At 44.0% G+C, this 19,906-nt stretch overlaps 1 protein-coding gene across 9 annotated transcripts in view; it reads right to left on the minus strand.

Annotated features, from left to right (window-relative positions):
• ZNF592 (zinc finger protein 592) overlaps positions 1-19,906 on the minus strand; it is a 57,227-nt gene that overhangs the window by 18,195 nt on the left and 19,126 nt on the right. For 4 of the 9 annotated variants that reach the window (XM_081227927.1, XM_081227928.1, XM_081227930.1 and 1 more), the window contains one exon: positions 8,413-10,675. In XM_081227927.1, coding sequence (XP_081084053.1) covers positions 8,413-10,656 — 2,244 coding nt within the window. In that variant the 5' untranslated portion in view covers positions 10,657-10,675. Of the gene's footprint in view, positions 1-8,412; positions 10,676-10,934; positions 11,059-13,166; positions 13,536-15,677; positions 15,935-19,665; positions 19,783-19,906 lie in introns of those variants that run through there. The other 5 variants (XM_081227922.1, XM_081227923.1, XM_081227925.1 and 2 more) reach the window with 5 other exon arrangements.

Below are 19,906 nucleotides of genomic sequence, written 5' to 3' on the forward strand. Positions count from 1 at the left end.
CATACAAGCAACTCATGCAGCTCAATATCAAAAAAACAAACAACCCAATCCAAAAATAGGCAGAAGACCTAATTAGACATTTTTCCAAAGAAGATTTACAGATTGTCAACAAACACATGAAAGAATGCTCAACATCACTAATCATTAGAGAAATGCAAACCAAAACTACAATGAGATATCATCTCACACCAGTCAGAATGGCCATCCTCAAAAAATCTACAAACAATAAATGCTGGAGAGGGTGTGGAGAAAAGGGAACCCTCTTGCACTGTTGGTGGGAATGTAAATTGATACAGCCACTATGGAGAACAGTATGGAGGTTCCTTAAAAAACTAAAAATAGAACTACCATACGACCCAGCCATCCCACTACTGGGCATATACCCTGAGAAAACCATACTTCAAAAAGAGTTCACAGGGCTTCCCTGGTGGCGCAGTGGTTGAGAGTCCGCCTGCCGATGCAGGGGACACGGGTTCGTGCCCCGGTCCGGGAAGATCCCACATGCCGTGGAGCGGCTGGGCCCGTGAGCCATGGCCGCTGAGCCTGCGCGTCCGGAGCCTGTGCTCCGCAATGCGAGAGGCCACAACAGTGAGAGGCCCGCTGTACCAAAAAAAAAAAAAAAAAAAAAAAAAAAAAAAAGAGTTCACAATGTTCATTGCAGCTCTATTTACAATAGCCAGGACATGGAAGCAACCTAAGTGTCCATCAACAGATGAATGGATAAAGAAGATGTAGCACATATATACAATGGAATATTACTCAGCCATAAAAAGGAACGAAACTGAGTTATTTGCAGTGAGGTGGATGGACCTAGAGACTGTCATACAGAGTGAAGTAAGTCAGAAAGAGAAAAACAAATACCATATGCTAACACATATATACGGAACCTAAAAAAAAAAGAAAAAAGAAAAAAACACGGTCAGAAGAACCTAGGGGCAAGACGGGAATACAGATGCACACCTACTAGAGAATGGACTTGAGGATACAGGGAGGGGGAAGGGTAAGCTGTGACAAAGCGAGAGCGTGGCATGGACATATATACACTACCAAACGTAAAATAGATAGCTAGTAGGAAGCAGCCCCATAACACAGGGAGATCAGCTCGGTGCTTTGTGACCACCTAGAGAGGTGGGATAGGGAGGGTGGGAGGGAGGGAGATGCAAGAGGGAAGCGATATGGGGACATATGTATATGTATAACTGATTCACTTTGTTATAAAGCAGAAACTAACACACCATTGTAAAGCAATTATACTCCAATAAAGATGTTAAAAAAAATCACCTCAAAAAACCCCCCAAACAAAACAACTTAAGAATAAACCTGACCAAGGAGGTGAAAGACTTATATCATGAGAACTATAAAACACTGATAAAGGAAACCAAAGATGTTTCAAAGAAATGGAAAGATATCCCATGCTCTGGGATTGGAAGAATTAGTATTGTTAAAATGGCCACACTACCTAAAGCAATCTACAGATTTAATGCGATCCCTATCAAATTAACCAGGACATTTTCCACAGAAATAGCAAATAATTCTAAAATTTATATGGAAACATAAAGGCCTCAGAATTGCCAAAACAATCCTGAGGAAAAAGAACAAAGCAGAAGGCATAACCCTCACAGACTTCAGACAATATTACAAAGCTAAAGTAATCAAAATACCATGGTACTGACACAAAAACAGACATATGAATCAACGGAACAGAATAGAGAGCCCAGAAATAAACCCACAAACCTACAGTTAATTAATCTTTGACAAAGGAGGCAAGACTATACAATGGAGAAAAGACAGTCCTTTCAAGCAAGTCGTGTTGTGAAAGCTGGAGAGCCACATGTAAATCAATGAAATTAGAACACACCCTCACACCATACACACAAATAAACTCAAAATGGCTTCAAGACTTAAATATAAGACATGACACCTTAAAACTCCTAGAAGAGAACGTAGGCAAAACATTCTCTGACATAAATTGTACCCATGTTTTCTTAGGTCAGTCTCCCAAGGCAATAGAAATAAAAGCAAAAATAAACAAATGGAACCTAGTCAAACTTATAAGCTTTTGCACAGCAAAGGAAACCATAAACAAAACAAAAAGATAACCTACAGACTGGGAGAAAATATTTGCAAACAATGCAACCAACAAGGGCTCCATTTCCAAAATATACAAATAGCTCATACAACTCAATAACAAAAAAAACAAACAACCCAATCAAAAAATGAGCAGAAGACCTAAACAGACATTTCTCCAAAGAAGACATACAGACAGCCAGTAGGCACATGAAAAGATGCTCAACATCGCTAATTATTAGAAAAATGCAAATCAAAACTACAAAGAGGTACCACCTCACACAAGTCAGAATGGCCACCATTAAAAAGTCTACAAATAGCAAATGGTAGAGAGGGTGTGGAGAAAAGGGAACCCTCCTATACTGTTGGTGGAAATGTAAATTGGTGCAGCCACTATGAAAAACAGTATGGAGGTTCTTCAAAAAACTAAAAATAGGGCTTCCCTGGTGGCGCAGTGGTTGAGAGTCCGCCTGCCGATGCAGGGGACACGGGTTCGTGCCCCGGTCTGGGAGGATCCCACATGCCGCGCAGCAGCTGGGCCCATGAGCCATGGCCGCTGGGCCTGCGCGTCCGGAGCCTGTGCTCCGCAACGGGAGAGGCCACAACAGTGAGAGGCCTGCGTAACAACAACAAAAAAAAACCTAAAAATAGAGTTGCCATATCATCCAGCAATTCCCACTCCTGGGCATATACCCAGACTAAACTACAATTCGAAAAGATACATGCACCCCTATGTTCATAGCAGCACTATTTACAATGGCCAAGACATGGAAGCAACCTAAATGTCTCTGGACAGATGAATGGATAAAGAAGATGTGGTATGCATGTATGTATGCACACACAAACACACACATTGGAATACTACTCAACCACAAAAAAGAATGAAATAATGCCATCTGTAGCAACATGGATGGGCCTGGAGATTATCATACTAAGTGAAGTAAGTCAGAAAGAGAAAGACAACTACCATATGATATCACTTATATGTGGAATCCAAAATATGACACAAATGAACTTATTATGAAACAGAAACAGACTCACAGACATAGAGAACAGACTTGTGGTTGCCAAGGGGGTGAGGGGATTAAGGAGGGATGGATTGAGAGTTTGGGATTAGCAGATGCAAACTATTACATATAAAATGGATAAACAACAAGGTCCTACTGTATAGCACATGGAACTATATTCAATATCCTGTAATAAACCATAACGGAAAAGAAAAAAAAAGAATGACTGAATACATAAACATACTGAATATATAGAAACCAATAACTTCATTATAACACTACCACTAAAAATAATAGAGGAAGTCACCTCATACCGATTAGGGTGGCTACTATGAAAAAAACAGAAAATAACAAATGCTGGTGAGGATGTGGAGAAACTGGAACCCATGTGCACTATTGGTAGGAATGTAAAATAGTACAGCCACTGTAAAAAACAGTATGGGGACTCCCCGAAAAATTAAAAATAGAATTACCATATGATCCAGCAATTCCACTTCTGGATATATATCCCAAAGAACTAATATTGTACAACACAATAACCGTTTTTTTAAATTAGTTTCTGCTTTGTAACAAAGTGAATCAGTTATACATATACGTATGTTCCCATATCCCTTCCCTCTTGCGTCTCCCTCCCTCCCACCCTCCCTATCCCACCCCTCCAGGCGGTCACAAAACACCGAGCTGATCTCCCTGAGCTGATCTCCCTGTGCTATGCGGCTGCTTCCCACTAGCTATCTACCTTACGTTTGGTAGTGTATATATGTCCATGCCTCTCTTTCGCTTTGTCACAGCTTACCCTTCCCCCTCCCCATATCCTCAAGTCCATTCTCTAGTAGGTCTGTGTCTTTATTCCTGTTTTACCCCTAGGTTCTTCATGACATTTTTTTTCTTAAATTCCATATATATGTGTTAGCATATGGTATTTGTCTTTCGCTTTCTGACTTACTTCACTTTGTATGACAGACTCTAGGTCTATCCACCTCATTACAAAGGGCTCAATTTCGTTTCTTTTTATGGCTGAGTAACATTCCATTGTATATATGTGCCATATCTTCTTTATCCATTCATCCGGTGATGGACACTTAGGTTGTTTCCATCTCCGGGCTATTGTAAAAAGAGCTGCAATGAACATTTTGGTACATGACTCTTTTTGAATTATGGTTTTCTCAGGGTATATGCCCAGTAGTGGGATTACTGGGTCATATGGTAGTTCTATTTGTAGTTTTTTAAGGAACCTCCATACTGTTCTCTATAGTGGCTGTACCAATTCACATTCCCACCAGCAGTGCAAGAGTGTTCCCTTTTTTCCACACCCTCTCCAGCATTTATTGTTTCTAGATTTTTTGACGATGGCCATTCTGACTGGTGTGAGATGATATCTCATTGTAGTTTTGATTTGCATTTCTCTAATGATTAATGATGTTGAGCATTCTTGGAGTATAACCTTTAAAAATTGTGAATCACTATATTGTACACCTCTAACTAACATAATATTGTACAGCAACTATAATAAAATAAAATAAAATATGTGATCACACAAAAAAAGAATTGAAAGTAAGGTCCTGAAAAGATATCTATACACCATGTTGATAGCAGCATTATTCATAATACAACTGGAGGCAACGCAAGTGTCCATCAGTGAATGAATGGATAAACAAAATGTGGTATATACAACAATAGAATATTATTCAGCCTTCAAAAGAAAGGAAATTCTGTCAAATGCTAAAACATGTATGAACCTTGAAGATATTATACTAAGTGAAATGAGCCAGTCAAAAAGAGACAAACACTGTATGATTCCATTTATGTGAGGTACCTAGAATAGTCAAATTCACAGAAACAGAAAGTAGAATGGTGGTTGCCAGGGGGAAAGGGGAGGGGAGAATAGGGAGTTGTTATTTAATCGGTTTAGAGTTTCAGTTCTGCAAGATGAAAAGAGTTCTGGAAACTGATTGCACAACAATGTGAATGTACTTAACACTACTAAACTGTACACTTAAAAAATGGTTAAGATGGTAAACTTTATGTTACGTGTATTTTACCACAATTTTTAAAAATAATAGAGGAGGGACTCTCAAAACACCATTTAAGATTGTTGGGGCATCAATTCACTACTGTGAAAACTGTTAACTGAGGGAAACAAATTTATCCACTTTTCCAACATAAACTGTACTTCAGGGTAACCTAATAGCCCTCAAGGAAGGGGAAAAGATTTTATACAGAATTCCAGCTAATAAATGAGAAAGAAATAATAAAATTTAAAACAACCTCCTGCAACTCCTAATAAATACTGACTCAAACAGCAATTATTAACGGCTGCTAAAATCATTAGGTAAAAAGATAGGAAACTTTATAAGGAAGGGATCTGAATATCACCAACCTAAACTCACTGATCAAGTTTAGCATCATTAAAGCGGAGACAATCAAGCACATTGTGCCTCCCTGAAGTAATGAATTATGAAGAACACAGTATTCCCATTCCTCAAGACGAATCTAATCAAGCCTTCACTGCTAACTTCTAGTCTACAGATAAAATATGGGGTATAGAACAAATTAACTGTATGAGGAAGCAATTAAACTCAAAATTATCCTGAAAAATTCTCAGGAAGCAATCAGTGAAACCCAGAATTGTCCTGGAAAGTTCTCAGGACACACAAACCAGTTTCTTCAACAAAGCAATGTGGGCTTCCCTGGTGGCGCAGTGGTTGGGAGTCTGCCTGCCGATGCAGGGGACACGGGTTCGTGCCCCGGTCGGGGAGGATCCCACATGCCGCGGAGCGGCTGGGCCCGTAGGACATGGCCGCTGAGCCTGTGCGTCCGGAGCCTGTGCTCCACAGTGGGAGAGGCCACAGCAGTGAGAGGCCCACATACCGTAAAAAAAAAAAAAAAAAAAAAAAACCAAAGCAATGATGTGAAAAATAAGGGGGGGCGGGGGGCCCTTGTTGGGTGGAGTAGGAATAGGTACTGCTCTAGATTGAGAAATTTCAAAGATATAACAAACAAACACAACACTTGGTCCACATTTGGATTCTGATTCAAAACAAGCTCAACTGTAAAAAGACAATTTTGACATGAAGGGAAAATTTGAATATGAATTGTATTAGACAATGTTAAGGAACTGTTATTAATTTTGTTAGGTGTGATAATGACAGAGTTAAACAAAAGCTTAAGAACAAGAAGAAATAATCTCTCTGTGCTGACATCTGCCCAACAAGGTGGCTTGGAATGTAAGGAGAAGGACCCCTCCAGCCACTGCAGAGGGAGGCATAAGTGGTTCAGACTCCCAGGAAGAAGTCAACGGCCCAAACACGCTGTCCTACAGTCCCTCCAGCATAGTGGAGCCCAATCCCACCCCACTGGTCCACTGCCTGCCCCTCATATGGCCTAAAGCTTGGGTACCATCTTGGGAAACCCAAAGCCAACAGCCATCAAGGTTAGATTTTGATCCCAGAACTCAAGCCTTCCCCTTTCCCTGAGACTCTGAGGCCACATTTATTGGCAGGAGATTCTGTGAGAGAATAGAGCTGGACTGAGAGAAGCCTGACAGCAATCCCTCCCTTTCCCTCTGGGGGGCCCTCTTGTCCAGCTCCCACTGAAGGAGAATGACACAGAGAAGATGCAGGATGAGAAGCGTGCCAGCCTGGGATCCTACACCCAGACCTTAGCCTGTTCAGATTTTAAAAGGCGAGTGAAGAAAAGTGTGGGGGGAAAAAACCACAGGCACAGGTTATCAGACCTTCACTGGCAAAGGTTCTGATCAGATGACCCAGAAGAAGTGATCCTGTCCAAGTCAACCATGCTGGTACAGCGGGAATACCTGAAGCCCCAGAGGAAAGGGCCTGGGGGACCCACACTCCACCTGACTCATTAGAAAGAAAATGCAAACTGAAACAGAGAAGGTGAAGATGAGAGGCAACAGGGACTTATGGCACCTTGCTGGCCCCTTTCAGGGGCTGCCTACTGAATTCCACCTCCTGTCTCTAGCCCAACACTCCCAAGGCTGGTCTCACTCCCAACAACTCCCTGTTCCTCAAACCACTTTGCACTTTCCCATACCTTTGCCCTATACCTGGAACACCCCTTGCCCCTCCCCCTCCTCCAAACTCATCCTTGCAGGTCCAGCTCAAATGTCATGTCCACGTGGCACCCTCCCTATGCCTGGAACCACAAGGAATTAGTCCCTCTGAGGAACCCTATGCAACTATGTTACAAGCCTGTTTTCAGCCCTTAGCCTGCCACACACTCTAGCAGTTCAGGTGGGGAGCCCTGCCCTTGCTGAGCCATCGTGAGCTCCTGGAAGAATGGTGCGACTTCCTCCTACGGGCAACCCTGCTCTTGACACAGAGCCTCTGTGCACACGTGGGACACTCGATAAACAAGGGCAGAGCTCATCAAGACACCAACAGGTGCATGGGTCACTGTGAACTGAAGTAAAAAGAGCTGGTCTGCTTTCCTTCCAGGCCTCTGTGGCCCTGGCTTAGGGAGGCTTGGTGAGGGGCTGGGCTTGGCTAAGTTGTTAAGGGAGCCACTTGGAGAGGGAAGAGAAGAGCCTTCTGGAGGCCTGCTTCTTCAGAGTACCTTGCTAATACAGACAACCACAAGGTGCCAAAGGGTGTTTTCAGCATGGAATGCCTGAAGTCTCTCACTCACTCACTCACTCACTCACTCACACACACACACACACACACTCATCAAGTTCTCATCAAGCATAACCAAGAATCGGAACAAGAGATAAGGGCAGCTGCTTTCTTAGTAGTGAGAACAGAGATGAAGGGAAGAGGCCCCAAAGCCTTTGACTCGGGGCCCACATGTCAGTCTACTCTCCTTCCACATCAACCCTGCTATTGGCCCTACGACAGCTTCCCCAAGGGGATTCTGCAAAAACAGCTATGTCCACCGTGGGGCACAACAACTTGGTAAAGACAAGGTAGTCAGAAGTACAGACTGACGCACAGGGCAGTGATGCACCTACCTCTGCCCCCAAGTTCTTTGGGCACGTGCAAGGACTGTGCTGACAGCTGCCAGAGACCAGGGGACCATCCAGCAGAGCCCTAGCCCCGGCCCAACAATGGACCCTGAGAGCCCACTGGAGTGGGAGTGTCCATAAATACACTCGTTAAATCTTCAGGGTCTCCCCTCAGTTGTGGGCAGGATGCTTTTCCCAATAAACACCAAGCACTAAATATCCAGGTGGGTTGCTAACCAGCAAGCCAGATTCCTCTTCTAGGACTCTTAAGATGCCACACTGCCCCACATCAATGAGCTTCTCTCTCCTTGCCCAGTCATGGAACAGTGCGAACCAGGGGCCTGACAACTATCACAGAGAGGGTCTGCTTACCAGCCCCTCGGTTTCCTCCGTCATCCTCTGGAAATGTGCGGCCATAGCCATGTAGTCTCGCATCTGCTTGTGACATTCGAGACACTTGATACTGTGCCGGATGAGCCTCACAGGGTCTGGGTAGAGCGGCAAAGCTGGAAGTGGGGGGCTGGCACTGCTTGAAGTGAGGCCATGTTTGGGGGAGGAGGGGGGAGCCGGGGTTGCTGGTGCCATGGAGTTCGCGGGGGCCGACACGAACATTTGGTCCGCAGAGATGGGCTTCACTAGCAGCTGAGAGCACTGCATGACGAGCCCCTTGCTCTTATGGTCACGGGCGTGCCGGAGCAGGCTGCACTTGTTGAAGAAGAGCAGCGTCTGGGAGCACAGTGTGCACAGCACCTCGATGTGGACACTCCGCCGGCCGTAGTGCTGGCTCAGGCTCTTCTCTAAGGCAAACGCATCCCCACACTCCAGGCAGCAGTACCCACTGGCCGGCACGTGGATCCTGCTGTCCGCAGGTGGGCTAAGATTTGGCGCGTAGAGGGGCACGGGGTTGGAGCTGTGGAGGACCTTGTTGAAGACCTCCACAACCAGTGGGGCGGCCTTTTTCACCTGGTGGACCAGGGGCACCGACATCTGCGTGAGCTGTGGCTGGCTCCGCCTCTGTGCTGAGGACTTGGCCGTCACAGACGCAGCCACACTGTGAGGGACCAGATTCAGGTTGGCCAGGTGCACGGCTTTGGGCAGGAGGTTGGCAGGGGCCAGGGTGGATGCCTGCAGTGCTGTGCTCTGCTGCTGCTTCTTGCCCATCTGTGAGCCCGAGGCAGCCCCCTTTGGGCCCCGGGACCCAGAGCCGCAGCAGGAAGTTGAAGATTCACTGGCTTTTGTCATGCTCTCATCCCCCTTCCTGTCACCCTGGGGGCTCCCTGAATTTGTGCCCACCTCAAGAAAGTGCTCCGCCCCAGACAGGGCAGTGACCTCATCCTCTGGCACCTCGCTCGGGGCCTCAACAATGGCGCTTCCTAGAGGTGACCCAGCAGGGGACTTACTGGGATCGTCAGGGTCTGGCAGGATCCTTGTGACAGTCCGTTTGATTTCCCCTGATGATGTCTTAATGGTTTTGATTCTGACTTTGGGAATTGCTGGTGGGGAGCTGGCAGCCACAGAAGGGGAGCCTTTGCTGCTGCTGTCACTGCAGATGCTCCGAGGGCTGTCTGATGGCTTGATACTTTTTCTAGTGGCCTCCAGAGGGCTCCGGGGACTCTTTGGTGACTTGGGCATTTTGGGGCTGCCTTTGGAGCCCTCTTTTGTGGGCCCTGAGGGATCCTTTGTGTGGGTAGGCTGATCCTCCTTGGTGACACTGGCCACTCGTTTAGCCTGCAGGGCCACCAAGGCTGCAACACAAGAGGACAGCTTGGAATGAGCTGGCTTAAGACGCTGCCTAGGGGGCACTGACGAGCAGGTACCTAGCTCCGAGGCAAGCCCCTTGGGCTCTCCGATACTGTGGCCGGGGTGGCTGTTGAACTCCAAAGCTTCCCCAAAGAATCGACTGGTATCCAGCTCCTTGTGAGGTTCCACTGCCTTCTGCCCACCTTGCTCGTGCTCCTGCTGACTCCCCAGGGGCAGGGGTTCTGGCTTGGGCTCTTTCTTACAAAAGTGATCAAACATATGCAGCTCTGGGACTGGAAACTTAGTCAGAGCCTCCAGGACCGGGCCCCCCACAGACTCACACCCAGGAGGGGGTGGGAAATAACTGTCAGAGTGCTTGGGCTTTATCCCAAACCCATTATCTTTGATGGCATCCTCGGGTTCGGGGCTGGAGATTGGACTGAACTGGTTAAAAGTTGGTAAGGGCTCTGACTTGGAAGGTTCCAGCTTGCCGGGGAAACTCCTGGTACTATCTCCATTCATGAAAGTGGAATCAAACTTCCCACAGTTGTGGCCTAGGTTGTGGGGATCTGGAGGCAGGTCCGAGCCCCGGAATCCATTGTGTAGGAGGCTGGGAGCGATGTGGTCTTTCTCCGCTTCAAATGACTCCTGGCGGCTGGTGTTCTTGACGATGACACTCACGGCTGGCACATCTGAGGCTGATCCTGAGTGAGACAAGGACACATTCTCATCCATACACATGCCTGGAGGTTTGAGGGGACTCTCATTCTCCTCACTGGGGGTCTGGATGGCCTCCTTGGCATCAAGGCTGGTGGGGTCTGGGATGTCAAAGGCAGCCAGAAGGTCATCAAAATCTGGAGTTTTCATATCCCCCATGGCTGGATGCTGGCAAGGGCTGTAACAGAAACAGAGAACAGAATCAGTGATCACCAGGATCCCACTGGGCTCTGTCCAGCATCATCTTCTTCACAAACCCATCTCGCTAACACACATGCAGCCAGCACGCACATGCACAAATCCCCACACTATGGGAAGTCACACACCTGAGTTTTACCCCAACAGGTTTCCAAAATGCTGGGGACATTGGGGGAGGAGTGGAAAGAAAAGTTAGCATGTAGTGACAAGCCTGCCTGGCAGGCTCTAAACATTAATACCTGGAAATTCCTGGTTGGTTGCAGAGCCAAAAAGAGGGTACACTCACACCACACTCCCTCAATTTCTCAGGGAATATCATCACTCCATGATCATAAGCATTAGCAAAAAAACAATCACTCAGCCCTTTAAAAAAAAAAAAAAGCATGGCTCAGTACCTCCGTTCTTTAGAAAACTTCTGATTCATATGAGACTTGGCTATAACTTCTCCTAATTTACTCTTAGTAATTAATCATTAACTTTGTATAACTTGGTTTTTTGCTGCATGAATCCAAGCAAATCCAAAATGATTTATCACTGCCAGGATTAAACAAACTCTAGCAGATTATGTCATCCCCTAGGTGTTTTTTTCTCTAGTCAGTGTCTGCTTGATTCCTTAATTTTCACCCCAAATCTATTATTGGTTGGTGAATGGATCACTAAACCTGAGGGACAGGGTGACTCTCAAAGAAGCACACAGTTATCAAACTGGCCAGGGAATAGTTTTAGAGAAGCCCTAAATTTTATTTTAACTTAATACACAAAGGAAAGAAAATCCGCCCGTTTCCTTCATGATCTGTAGAAGCAGAGCTACAAAAACTACTGCAAAGGAGGAAACCCAAGGCCCTATGAAAGAGGCCTTCCCTTAGGAAGTTACTAAAATACTCACACTTAGATAAGACATGAAGCTGCCTGGCTCAAACCTGCTGGAAAGAGGAAGAAAAAACCCCACTATCTCCCTTGTTCAGCCCATAAATCCTGCATCTGCTTCAGCATCCCAGAGCCTTATTTGCTTAAGTATTTCCTACACCATGTTTGTAGTGAAAGCCTTTGTGGATGCAAATTGACATAACTCTTTTAGAAAGCAGTACAGTAGCTGCACAGAACCAGATCAGGGGCAAATCCTTGGGTCCAGGAACCCCACTGCCAGAAATTTATCCTAAGAACAAAAATTCCCAAAAGCTATATGCAAAAGTGTATAGCATTATTAAAACAACACAAAAAGGAGACACCCACATACACACAAAGAATCTAAATGTCCAAGGACAGGGAATGGTTAAGTAACTGATAGACTATTATGTAGTTATTAAAAATCCCAATTATGAAATCTATGTAGCAACATGAAAAATTACTTACAGCGTTAAGATTAAAATAAAAAACACATACAAAAATGTTGTCAAACTATGACAATGTAAAACTAAGTATGCATTTGAGCCAAGATTAAAAGAGAAAAGTAATTTATGCAGGGTGGTGGGATTACTGGTGTGTGATTTTTTTTACAACTTTTGTGTGTGTGCGCTGGTAGACTGCCTTTATAATTTTAAAAAGGGAAAATAAAGAAAAAAGAAACAAAAATTAGAACCACAGGGGAACAGCTGGCAGAGATATATCTATTGCCATCCCATGGGATCAACAGGCTTGCAGGTTTGGTTTCGTGTCCCACCCCACCAAGCCCCAAAAAAACACATCTGCCTACTTAAGAGTTCTCACGGAAAATGAAACAGACCACCCCATTGGGAAGATATCTAATTATGGTAGATACTAATAAAGTGAAATACCTGTTAACTAAATATGAGTCGGCAGAATATCTCGCTGAAACGAGATGTAAAGTTTCTGGACAACAAATGATTGTCTGGTGGAATAGAACTGTTGGAGCCCATAAGCGAGGGGAATATACTGGATATCAGTGGAAGCAATCAGCATCCCAATACCAACTGAACCACTATGCAGGCTGATCCCAACTATAAGGAAACACCTATGTGGTATTTGCTTTATAAACTTATCTCCAACTCCCCCCCCACCCCGCTTCAGTCTAGGAAAAATAGATTGAGGGAGAAGGATGGAATAGATTGGTCTTCTTAAGGTGCTGGGAAAAGCCTGTGGGGGAGGAGGGGTAGTAGTTGGCAGTGTGTGCAAGGATTATCGAGAAGCCTACTGTTGTTTAACTCCAAGTCACAGGGGCTTGAAGCAGAGAGATACAACATGAAAGTAATGATGTTCTCCACACAGAGAAATCTCAGGGATTGGCTGAGAATGGTCAGAGGTCAGAGCAAAAAGTATCTTTTGCTAGGAAAATCAGAGCCAATAAATGGTGTGGCAGCTCAACATCAGCAGCAGGAAAAACTTTTATAACCTTTGAATTTTAAATACCAAGGTTGATACTTTTAAAAGCCAAAGATCAAATCCTGTTTTCTATTTAGCCCTAGTAAGGACAACCAAAATCAGCAGCAATCGATAACTGTTAAAAGACTTACAGTGGGGGACTTTCCTGGTGGTCCAGTGGTTAAGACTCTGCGCTCCCAATGCAGGGGGCCCAGGTTCGATCCCTGATCAGGGAACTAGATCCTGCACGCTGCAACTAAGACCTGGTGCAGCCAAATAAATAAATAAATAAATATTAAAAAAAAAAAAAAAAACTCACAGTGTGCCCAAGTGTCTGTATTTCTTTAAACTCTGCTCTAAAGTAAGTATCACATTGTTTATAAGTAGAAAGTAAAAATTAATCAAAATGTACCCTGTTATAAAAGCAAAGGAGAGGGACTTCCTTGGTGGCACAGTGATTAAGAATCCGCCTGCCAACGAAGTGAGAGAGTGGCATTGACATATACACACTACCAAATGTCAAATAGATAGCTAGCGGGAAGCAACCACATGGCACAGGGAGACCAGCTCGGTGCTTTGTGACCACCTAGAGGGGTGGGATAGGGAGGGTGGGAGGGAGATGCAAGAGGGAGGGGATATGGGGATATATGTATACGTATAGCTGATTCACTTTGTTATACAGCAGAAACTAACACAACAATGTAAAGTAATTATACTCCAATAAAGATGTTAAAAAAAAAAAAAGAATCCGCCTGCCAATGCAGGGGACACAGGTTCGATCCCTGGTCCGGGAAAATCCCACATGCCGCGGAGCAACTAAGCCCTTGTGCCACAACTACTGAAGCCTGTGCACCTAGAGCCCATGCTCAGCAATAATAGAAGCCACCGCAGTGAGAAGCCCACGCACCAAAGAGTAGCCCCTGCTCATTGCAACTAGAGAAAGCCAGTGCACAGCAAAGAAAACCCAATGCAGCCAAAAAAAAAAAAAAGTAGGAAAAAAAAGCAAAGGAGAAACTGCAAAGAAAAAGACTACCAATAAAAAGTTCTATTCATCAAAAACCTGCCAACACATAGTTAAAAAGCAAACAACCAAAAGGAATATTTGCAACATATAATAATTACTATCATTAATATCTTTATTAATATGTAAAAGGCCCTTAAAAAGTAGTTAGTAAAAGATAATCAACATATTAGAAAAATAAGCAAAAGTGATGAGCGGGCACTTAAAAAAAGAACAACCACAAATGGACAATTCATACATACATAACAAAAGTTGCAACCTCACAAAAAATTAGAGAAACACAAATTAAAATAATGAGAAACATTTTTGGCTTATTAAACTGACCAGTTTTCAAAAACTAATAATCCCCAGTGTTGGCAGAGATGTGGCAAAATAAGCATTTTGAAAGTAATAGAAATTGATACAACCTGTCTAAAGAGCAATTTAGCAGTACATACATAAGGCTCAATAATTCCACTTCCAGATATTTATCTTAAGGAAATAGAGATGCATGTGACAAAAATAATCATTACAGAATTATTTATAACAAAAAATGAGACACAACCTAAAGTCCCAACAATAGGAAGTTGGTTCAATAAATTATGGTCTATTTACACAATTAAATACAAGGCATCATTATAGATCAATATTTAAGACTATGAGAAATGCTCCTAAAATGAGGAAAAAAGATACTGAAGTGTACACACAGTACAATCTCTATTTAAAACAAAAAAAATTTTTTTACTATACATAGTTCTTAAGAAAAAGCCTAGAGGAATACTCTAAAATGTCAAAAATATCTCAACAGATAATGAAATTATTTTCTTTCCTTTATCTACATTTTCAAATTATTTATTCAAATGATTTATTTCAAATTTTATTGCTTAAGTAATTTTATTAAATTATATTTTTAACCTATGGAAAGAAGAAATTAGGCAGGCCAAAAAAATTTGAGGCACTTGGGGCTTCCCTGGTGGCACAGCGGTTAAGAACCCACCTGCCAATGCAGGGGACACGGGTTCAAGCCCTGGTCCGGGAAGATCCGACATGCCGCGGAGCACCTAAGCCCATGCGCCACAACTACCGAGCCTGTGCTCTAGAGCCCACGTGCCTAGCGCCTGAGCTCCACAACAAGAGAAGCCACTGCAATGAGAAGCCCACGCACTGCAATGAAGAGTAGCACCCACTCGCGCAACTAGAGAAAGCCCGCATGCAGCAACGAAGACCCAACACAGTCAAAGATAAATAAATAAAATAAAATAAATAAATTTATATTAAAAAAAATTTGAGGAGCTTCTTACAGAGGACTCTAAAAATCATCACTATAAAACTCTTTAAGCACATCTGGCATGACTCAGCAAGGGACTGCCAGCTAGAAAATCGGTGAGGTAACTTAATTAAAATTAAAGGTGTAGTCAAAATAAAAAGCTTCAGCATACATGAGTGTCTGCAACCTGTTGCAAGCAGCCAAAGTTGGAAAGAGCGTACCACAGACGGCTGCCTGCCTACCTTGCCTGGGGGCAGTCCTCAGGACCCAGAGGTGATGGCCCCTGCCCCATGTCCACAAATACCAGCTTAGGAACCATGGCTCACCCTGCAGAGCACTCAGCAGGGTTTCCCCTGAAGCATCTGAACAAGCTAGATCCACGCATGGTGAGCTCACCCAGTGATCTAGAATGGCCTAGTCAACAGGCAAGGCAGGCTCCTCGGTCCTCTGAGCCCTAGGCCAAGAGCAAATTTCACTCAAAGGTGAGAAGGTGGAACCATGCTATGATACATACAACCCCCTTGGGGGTGAACTGGCAGACTGACGCTGTATCCTCTCAGGGTAAGTTTCTATTCAGGGAAGATCTGGAAACTAAAAAAAAAGTTAAAGTGAATATAAATACCCAGTATTTATTACAGGGTCTACTAGCTGCCCAGGAAATTTTGCCAAGCAGTTAAGTAAACATATCAACTAGGTGAGAGGGAGGGGAGAACACCTTAATTTTAAAAGGGCCTCATCAGGCCTAATTAACCTATTCAAATTCTTTCAGGGGAGAAAAACAATATGATTACGGCAGAACTAGTAGGCAGAATTTCGAATGCCAAAATTCCACCAAAAAACAACAAACTGAATTCCATGTTGCTTGTATGTTTGTCTTTATGTGATTGTCATTTATGGGAAACCATGAACGACGGTGTTTATTAAGCCATTGACCAGTTCTGGACTGGAGCTCGATGCTTTCATAAATTGCCTAAAATGATAGTGCCCAACCCACTGGGGACCCAACTTTATATCCACAAATGTGTTCCCAATGACCAGCCATTAAAAACAACACTACTGAATGAGAGTCCATGAAAAAATTAATTTGCAAAGGAGGTCTCAATGCTTTGGGAACCAATAATCTAGCAGAAAAACATTAGGCTGTAAGATTCATGAGGGAAGAGACTTATCTGTCTCGTTCACCACTGCATTCTCCATTAGGCAGTCAATAAATATTTGTTGAAGCAATAAAATGAAACCTTCAAGACTGCAAATGGCCTAAAAGCTGTTCCAGAAATGAAAATGCGAAATTAAAAGACAAGTTCTAAGGAGGCCGTATGAATAGGCGAAATTATGGCAAAGGAGCATTAGTGAAAGCAAATGTGAAGGAAAGTTTAGGGGAAAGCAATTCCAATTATACTAGAATGTATATGGTTATGATTAGAATAATGGGTTCTAAGCTAAACTGTTCAATAAAGAAGCATCAGCTTAGACTGTTCCCTTAAGACACCATGTTGCACGTTGCATCACAAAAGGCCCAGAAAACACTGGGCATTATCAGAAAGGACACTGGAAACAAAATAAAACTTGCGATCCTGCCTTTATTCACGACCACTCAGTGTCCACAGAGAGATGTGCTGAGCAGTTTTGGCTCCCCACACTTTAAGAAAGATGTACCAGGGCTTCCCTGGTGGCGCAGTGGTTGAGAACCTGTCTGCTAATGCAGGGGACACGGGTTCGAGCCCTGGTCTGGGAGGATCTCACATGCCGCGGAGCAACTAGGCCCGTGAGCCACAACTACTGAGCCTGCGCGTCTGGAGCCTGTGCTCCACAACAAGAGAGGCCGTGATAGTAAGAGGCCCACACACCACGATGAAGAGTGGCCCCCGCTTGCCACAACTAGAGAAAGCCCTCGCACAGAAACGAAGACCCAACACAGCAAAAATAAATTAATTAATAAACTCCTACCTCCAACATCTTCTTAAAAAAAAAAAAAAAAAAGAGAAAGATGTACCAGAGTTGGAAAAGGTCCTGAGAAATGAGACTGAGCAGATGGAAGAGCTTTCTAATGACAGCCTAAAAAGCAGAACTCTATTTTATTCTAGAGAGATGAAGATTTAGGGGAAAGGGGGAACATAATTGAAGTATAGGTTTGTTCATCAAACCTCAAACACTAGAGAGCAGAGGGCAGCATTTTTGAAGTTTGAAGTAAATAAAAGATATAGACCAAAACCAACAACAACAACTTAATCCATTAGTCAGAAAATATACTGATACTGTTAAAGGTAAAATATATAAATGTAGTAACATCCACACGTATTCAAATCCAGAATTTTTTTTAAAAGGCTCTGAGAAACTAAAAACAAGGAATTGTCACTAAATCCATGAGCTTTCTTTCCCTCAGCATTGAAGCCTTTGAATTTCAAATAACGTTAAACTTGGTCACCTGTTTTTCTTTTTTTTTTTTTTTTTCTTTGCGGTACGTGGGCCTCTCACTGTTGTGGCCTCTCCCGTTGCGGAGCACAGGCTCCGGACGCGCAGGCTCAGTGGCCGTGGCTCACGGGCCCAGCCGCTCCGCGGCACGTGGGACCTTCCCGGACCGGGGCACGAACCCGTATCCCCTGCATCGGCAGGCAGACTCTCAACAACTGCGCCACCAGGGAAGCCCCACCTGTTTTTCTTAACAATATTAAGTTCAGCCAGCAATAACAGGACATCAAGGGGGCAGAGACACTCCAAATTTAAGAAAAGTCTGATCTCTATTCAGTATATTCTGTCTAATGAAACAAGGAAACAAATAACATCACAGATTTATATGATGAAAATGAAAGACCACATGATTTAGGGAACACTGGGCTGTGAGACAACAAAATTGTTTCCTTTTATTTGCCATCTTGTTGGATGAGGACTAGAAGGAAGGATCAGTATGTATGTTTTACAACCTGTAGGTGAACTCTTTACCCTACTGCCCCACATGACTGCATATGGCGTAGATATTGACATAAACTGTGTTCAATTATTGTTATAACAGTTAAGAGTTTAAAAATGGATAAACAGGGGCTTCCCTGGTGGCGCAGTGGTTAAGAATCTGCCTGCCAATGCAGGGGACGTGGGTTCGAGCCCTGGTCCAGGAAGATCCCACATGCCGCGGAGCAACTAAGCCCACACGCCACAACTACTGAGCCCAGGTACCACAACTACTGAAGGCTGCACACCTAGGGCCTGTGCTCCACAACAAGAGAAGCCACCGCCATGAGAAGCCTGTGCACCACAACGAAGAGTAGCCCCCACTCGCCACAACCAGAGAAAAGCCTGCGTGCAGCAACAAAGACTTAATGCAGCCAAAAATAAAATAAATTTATAAAAATAAATAAATAAATAAATAAAAATGGATAAATAAAATTTCCCCCAGCTTTCTATTTCAGAAGGAACATCCCAGGGGATAATAAAGCAAAAAATAACTCAAAACTGTATGAAACACACAGAGAGAGAGAGAGAGAGAGAGAGAGAGAGAGAGAGAGAGAGAGAGAGATTATTTAGCAGATCCTAAGAAGTACTTGAGTTGGTTCCCAGGTGGGAGAACTTCTGTACCAGGAATGGAAACTGGGCAAGGGGAAAGAGAGAATGAGCAAGCAAGCACAAGAGAAAGCTGCTACTCCCATGACTTGCAGGAACTTCAATCTGGACTCTGGCTGGAACATTGATCAGAAAGAGATACTGCTTCTATGGGTGGTAGAGAAGGGAGCTCAGTGAAACTTTAGCTGGATCAAAGGAAACAGAAAAAAAGAGTTCCATGTTCCTGGACCCAGAATGAAGCCCCAGACTGGGAATAGTAGAGCTAAAAGAATAAGAAATTGTGAACCACAGAGAACTAGCTTTCACCCCTATGCTGTCACCAATTACCTATGTAAGGATCTTAGGCAGGCCTCGATTTAATATGTAAAATTAAACTAACTTGAAGGGTCTCTGAGACCTTGAACAGGCTAGGCCACAACAGCTGGGCAAATTAATCTAGAACTATTGGATTTCTACACAAAACTTAAGTCCTAAAGTAGACAAGCAGATTCTCTACCACATATATACTACTGCCCTCCTGAATACACATCTGAGGCCTTCTTATAGGTCTAAGTGATCCCAAGTCACAGACGTTCTGAGTCAATCAGTGGCCAATGCTTCATTTCATGAGGCACCTGGCATTCTAATCATTAGCAAAGAACAGCCCAAAGAGATTCTCAGCAGTATACAAGAAAACAGGTGCCCCAACAGACGCAGGCAAAACAACAAAGCGTTTCACTTGTCTTTTCCTCTATCTGGTCTTAGTCCTGCCAATGCATATTTTGGCAGAATGGTTGCTGTAAAACACTTATCTGATCACAGAGACGTCCCAGTTCAAAATCCCCATCACCTTCAGTAAGTAAACTCTTCTTCCAGCGTGCAGAAGCCATTCCCATCTGGTCTGTGTCCACCTCTCCAGCCACTTCCCAGGGTACGTTTCAGTCACTGGTGTCAGAGCTTGAGCTGTTCCTCCTGAGTGGCCCCAAACATAAATCTGCCCGAGAACTCCTCCTCATCCCCAAGCTCCTGTTCCAGGGCCCCTCCTCCTGGATGCCTTCTCTCAGTCCTCTGCCCTTCCCTTCCTCCCTTCC

Source organism: Mesoplodon bidens, assembly GCF_964165515.1.
Source record: "Mesoplodon bidens genome assembly, chromosome: 3".
Classification (NCBI taxonomy): Eukaryota; Metazoa; Chordata; class Mammalia; order Artiodactyla; family Ziphiidae; genus Mesoplodon; species Mesoplodon bidens.